This window comes from Amaranthus tricolor, chromosome 14 (genome assembly GCF_026212465.1).
Source record: "Amaranthus tricolor cultivar Red isolate AtriRed21 chromosome 14, ASM2621246v1, whole genome shotgun sequence".
Taxonomy (NCBI): Eukaryota; Viridiplantae; Streptophyta; class Magnoliopsida; order Caryophyllales; family Amaranthaceae; genus Amaranthus; species Amaranthus tricolor.
Genome location: NC_080060.1, coordinates 12249336 through 12255680, shown reverse-complemented (window position 1 = coordinate 12255680; position 6345 = coordinate 12249336). Strand labels below are relative to the sequence as shown.

The following is a 6345-nucleotide window of genomic DNA, read 5'->3' as shown; positions in this document are numbered from 1 at the left end:
TAGAACGGGTCAAATTGGATTGTCTTTTGGAGGATCATCCCAAGAGATTGTCACTAAGAAAAACACAATAAATGGAGGTGAATCGTTGAATATCAGGACAATTGCCCCAATCGACATCCGTATATGTAACTAGAGATGTGGCGGGAGATGGATATAGGGGAAGACCATGATGAATAGTAGCTTTGGCATATCTGAGATTACGTTAGAGAGCATTCATGTGAGGATCCATAGAATTATGCATTTGTTGAACAACATATCAAATATCGGGTCTGGTGAAGGTAGGGTATTGCCAAACACTTGCAAGGCTATGGTAAAATAATGGATCATCATACACATGATTGGAAGGAGCACTAAGTTTAGGTTTAGTATCTAGAAGAGTTGGGGATGATTTACATCATGACATACCAGCCCAAGCAAGAATCTCATAAAGCATATTTGGACTGAGATAAGAATAAACCACCAAAATATAAATTAAAGGAGCTAAATCCTTCATTGAAATTTCAAAACTCAACACTTTAATAATAGATTGACGGAAGGAAGTGCTTAAAACAGTAAGAATGATGTCATCCACATATAAGAGAAAATAAGTAGTGTGACGGTCATGCTTATAAATGAACAAAGAATTATCACAAGTACTATGAGTAAAGCCAATTTTAACACGTAAGAAGCACAACAAGTACAACATGCATGGGGAGTTTGGTCAAGACCATAAAATGACTCGTTGAGTTTGCATATATAGGAAGGATGCGTTGATACATGTATACTATGCTGAGGATTACGGAAACTCAAAGGTTGATGCATGTATATATACTATTCCATTAAGATGTCCATGAAGGAAAGAATTCTTGACATCAAGTTAAAGAATAGGCCAAGGTTCAGAGAAAGCTAAGAATAGGCCAAGGTTCAGAGAAAGCTAGGGTAAGAACAGCGCGAATGGTCACAATTTCAACCATCAGATTAAACGTATCACCGCAATTGATACCAAGCTGTTGACCTGCACCAGCACCAACAAGACGATTTTTGTGTCGATCAAAAGAAGCATCAAAACATTCTTTATGTCGAAAAATCCATATTGATCTAAGAACATTGACCCTAGGTGGCCGAGGGACTAAATTCCACGTCCTATTTGTAATAAGAGCATTTTCATGGCCATTTTTCAATTACGGTCTTGAAGAGCTTCAAATGGATTTTTGGGTAAGGGTGATTTTATGGTGGTGTCTAAGCTCTCATGGTATTTTGGGTTTGATTGAAGATACCATGTTTAGAGTATCTCACTTAATAATATTTTAACTTATAAATTAAGATTAAAATACAAATATAGACCAATTAATAAACAGTGCCAAAAAACAACTGTTGCAAAATTTTAGTGACACCATATTCATTCCCACGAGACCGCTAAGTGCAAGGCACTAATTTAATGGATTCATCTAATAAATTAATGCATGGAGATTCTGAGCAAATTACTTCAGTCATGGGATCATCACCACAGTGTATAGCAAAAAAAAAAAAAATTATAAGTTTAAAAGCGTTAAGAAAATAGATGTTTGAAGAACCAGTGTAACGGATTTGTAGACCTAATTCTTAAAGAAAAAACCCTTTCAAATGTGATCATTGCATATGGTAAAACTATCTCGGTAAAGATAATATACCATCCAAATCAAGGATAATAGAATCAGGATCGCTCTCCAGTTTTTCAATCGTATAGTCATAGAATCGTAGATCAGAGTCGGAATTCTAATAAACTAATCCAAATTGCGAAGCATAAGAAAAGGAAAGGAAAAATCACCAAAATGATATTCTACCATCTTTAAAAAAAAATACTGTATCATCACTAAATTCATGTATGGAGTATGATATCTCTCTATCTTCGCTCTATCTACGAAATGATTATTAGAACTATCCTACTTGTAAATTGTAATTGTAATCAAACTTCTTAATTAAGCGAAGGAGTAAAGGGCGTAATTTTGTCAGCACCTGAAGGGCTCGTATCAAAAATTGGTGGCTCCGTGATGGCATCAGATACCGTTGAAGAAGCTTTAGGAGAAAGTGCAGCCTCCTTGATTATCTCTGAACTATGACTCGCTTCTGATGCAACTGAACTGCTGCTCAGTGCAGTATTATCATGGTACTCGTGACCGGCTTCTGCTTTCTGATAAATTTGGTCTGCATTTAGTTCGGCATTTGCTTCTAAACTATCTACAAACTCGTCTTCAACATCTTTATCTTGAGAATTTATCCCCTCGGAAGAATAACTCATGTCTTCATAATTGCTAGAAGCATGATCGCCTTCGGCAATATCATCCTTATCTTGGTGTTCCTCAAACTGTGGTTCTGCATCTTCTTCCGTTTTTATATTCTCATTATTTGAGTCGGAAGTGCTTACTGTGGACTCGCTGTCATGGCTTGATTCTGTCTCACTGGCGCTGCCATGGCTTGATTCTCTTCCTGGAGAAAGATGTCTCATTCCATGATTTCTGACCACTTGTTCCGGAACGAAAACGGGTTTCATTTTTATAGACGAAAGCTTCTCCGGTGGACCAAAATTGTTGGGAAATCCTGATCTTATATTAAAAGTTTCATGTCTGCAGAGTAGTGCATCTCTTCGATCTGATTCTATGAAATTGGCCTGCCTAGAGTGATTTCCTGTCGAACTATATCCGGTGCTGAAACTTTCATAACGACGAAATAAAGGATCCTTACGGTTCAATTTTACAAAGTCCGGTTTCAAAATGTTGCCCATGAAATTATATTCAGTGCTTGAACTTTCATTTTCATGGAAAGCATCTGCATTGTTCGAGTTCATTTTCAACGGTTTCTCTTTAAGAATATCTTCGGTGAGATTTTGTATCCCTTTTGGAGAAGTACATGGAGAATCAAAAGGGTTTTTCCTTGGCAGATGCACAGAAGGAGCAGACCCAGGAATAGATGGAACGCTACTGAAGTGCTGCTGATTTGCATCATGAGGACTGTCAAAAGGGTTAATTCTCGTGGTTGAAATTGGTGCGACTTGAAAAGGACTATGAACAGGGCGATCCAAGTCGATCAAATTCCTCTCGGAAATCATTGAAAAGTTCCTTTTCGCCCTTCTCCTTGCTAGAAGATTCTCCAAACGTAAATCCCTCTCTAGCTCGGAATTTCCCACAAGGCGTAGATTTTTCTCATCCTCTTCTGTCCACATTGTAACGTGTTTACAAGCAATCTTTTCCAAATTTGCGTTTTCCTCTTCTTCATCATCTTCATCATCATCTTCGTCATCATCACCATCGACTTCATCGTCAATACCTTCTTCCTCTTCCATTTCGTCGTCTTCTTCTCCCTCATCAGTTGATCTAGTAATAAGGCTTTCCAAATGTTGACTCTTCTCCAATTCCATCCATGCATTAGTAAAATTATCCCCGCTATCTTTAGCATTTAAAACATCATCACCCTCACCATGATCATCATTATCATGTTCATCCTCGCCTGATTCCTCACTACTTTGGTTTGAATCAAGAGATTGCAACTCAAACTTAAAGCTGTCATCTTGAGGTGCGTCAAGATGCAACGCATCATCAGCGTCTAGAAGTGGGTGAGTTTCCTGAGCAGCCGGAATAACACCTGCAACCAAAGCATCAAAAGAAGACTTCTCCGCGCCATCTGACTCACAATCTGATAGATCATGATTCACAACATCATCTTCATGCTTTAGTATACCGATAGAAGTTTCTAATGGATCCCGAAGACCATCATCATGATGTACCTTGTTCGTTTTATCATAATCATGATCCACGCGCATTAGAAAATTCGCTTTTTCAAAGTCCGCAAAACCATAATCTTTCTTGCCCATTTCCCCCCGGAATGTTGTTCCCTTGTTTAAGTCTAAATTGGAAAATTCCCATTTAACTTCATCGCCCAATTTGCCATTAACTCTAGTTTCCGACCCCAACATCTCTGGCGTTAATCTCATGCCTTTTCCTTCAATGTCTTTTCGGACCTCAGCAAAAATATCTTTAGAAAATATCCCTTCTCTATCAGCAGAATATGCATGATTCTCTACCCCTGTTCTTAGACTCACAGATCTATTATTATGCTCTCCGTGCCATTTTACATTGTTTTCATTTGGTCGTCCATAGATCAACAACGTTCCCAGCAAAATAGCAGTACAAATAAAGACAGGTGAAGCAGTAATCAATAGATAAAATATGAAAGGGAAATACCGGTGCAAACATATTAGAGATAACAGCAAGACCACAAGAAACGGATGATTTAATATTGTTCTACAAGGTATTCGAAAAGACGACATATTGAATTTCCCCTTTGAATACTGATGTCTTAAGGAACCAACTGCCATTTATCACCAAGTTTCTCGTATTTTAGATAACCTTGCTGTATAGTTCCCCAACAAGTTCCTGAAATTATACAAAACATAACAATATAAACAAATGAAAAATGAAGTAGAGTGACTATTTGTAAAACTAAAGCTATAAGAAAAAACCCGATAAGGAGGAATGATATTGATCTTATTCGAATGAAAAGTAATTTCAGAATATTATACAAATAAAGTATTAGATAGCAACGCAAAATAGACTATTATATTAACAAATTACTCATTTTACAAAGTACATTGAGCAATGCCGAACTAAAATGATCATAGTCTAGCATATGGATCTTCCTATTTCAAACTCTCCTCCCCAAAATTCAAGTCACAACCTAATTGTATGGAAAAATAAATCCTTCAATTGATTACATAACCTACCCAAAATCCTTCATTCAAATATACCGTTAGAATTTAGAAAATGGGCGTAACCCACATACAAACCCAAAGGAAGTCACCATAAAAGCCAATTGGTAGTTTAGGAGTTACTTCTCAATTTTATAAAGTTTGTAAAGTGATGTATACTCTTCTCTTTCTCTAACGTGGGACAGCTCACATGCGGGTATGGGTAATAAAGAGACATTTCAACAAATACAATAAACAATCATTGATCATTTAACAACACTAACATTTGAACTCTTGATTGAAAAGGTGATGAACGCCTTGGCATAAGCAACGATACATTTTCCCTCAAACTTACTTACTTCTCATAACCATCTTCCTTGAATGAGAGGGTGATGAAATCAACAATATCACTCTCTAGTACTCATTGATAATACTTCCTCCGTTTTGAAAGCTCGCAACATTTGACCAATTTATGTTCAATTGGCAATCATCAAACAACAACATTCTGTTAAACCAATTTCTTTATCCCCTTAGTGGGTCCCACTCATCAAATGTACGCAGCAACAACAACCTCTAATCAACCATTATTCTTGTTGTAAAACCGAAATTACCCAAACTAGGGTCATCAATTAAATATTCCATTCATACAAAGATCATCCAAAGATCAAATAAAATTTGCACCAAATAACTTAGTTCTCCATTCATACAAAGATCATCCAATTTAAAACCCAATTGAAAAAAAGGATAAAAATTACAAATAAATTAATGTCAATACATCAAAAACCAAAATAAAATACAGCCATTTTAAAAACTAGGAAAGATTTCACATAAAGTTTGACAATATAATCATGCATTTTTCTACTCTAATCAATACAAAAGTTTCTATTCAAAAAGAATCAGATTAGTTATAACAAAAAAACAGGAATTGATTAGATGATAATATTCAATGGCAAGATCAAATCAAACATTAAATTCGGAAATTACCCAGTAATTGAAAAGGTCAACTTGATTGAGTTTGAGAAGATTCGTACCTCATAAGATGATAAAAATTGATAGAAAGTTGCAGTTTCAGAAGAAATGATAAGAGAAAATGGAATTATAAAAAGGTTAATGTGGGAAAACGAGATGCACGTTCCAAGTTTTCTTGTTATACTCTTATTTTAGAGCTAAGTCTTCGTTATTGGGTAAGCAGTATGCATGCCCAAAATGGTTAATTACCCTTCGTTATTTTAGAGCTAAGTTTTCTGGAATAATTTAATATATTTCTGATTTTTATACAATAATTTCACTTGTTGATTAACTATGAATTATTTCAATTTTTGAGATATTTATCTAGAGTAAACTTAGAGAACCCGAGACCTGCTATAATAAGTACTTCGCTAAAATAGTAAACTGAAAAATTAATTTAAATTAGAGTAAAATTTTGAAATTTTTTTTAAAAAATTCTGAATAATAAAAAAATCATAAATTTTTGTAAAATATTTTTTTCGATATTTTATTTTAATATATTATTTTTTTAAAAAAAAATAAAAACTTGCTATAGCAAGTCATCCGATTACCGTGTTTACTTTACGAAAATACCCCTTGAAGTTCAGATTATCCATGGTTAATCAATAGCTCGGATTATTATAAAAAAATGATGAATA

At 35.1% G+C, this 6345-nt stretch overlaps 1 protein-coding gene across 2 annotated transcripts; it reads right to left on the bottom strand.

Moving 5' to 3' along the window:
* Positions 1–1699: 1699 nt before the first annotated feature.
* Positions 1700–5909, bottom strand: LOC130799872 (uncharacterized). 2 transcript variants are annotated; one of them, XM_057663146.1, is made up of 2 exons: positions 5684–5909; positions 1700–4388 (listed from the first exon to the last, which is right to left on the bottom strand). In XM_057663146.1, the coding sequence occupies exon 2, from the start codon at positions 4328–4330 to the stop codon at positions 1934–1936; it is 2397 nt and encodes a 798-aa protein (XP_057519129.1). In that variant the 5' UTR covers positions 4331–4388; positions 5684–5909; the 3' UTR covers positions 1700–1933. The 2 variants fall into 2 exon arrangements, with proteins under 2 accessions (XP_057519129.1, XP_057519128.1); XM_057663145.1 differs by having other exon boundaries at positions 5731–5908.
* Between the last annotated feature and the right edge of the window lie 436 nt (positions 5910–6345).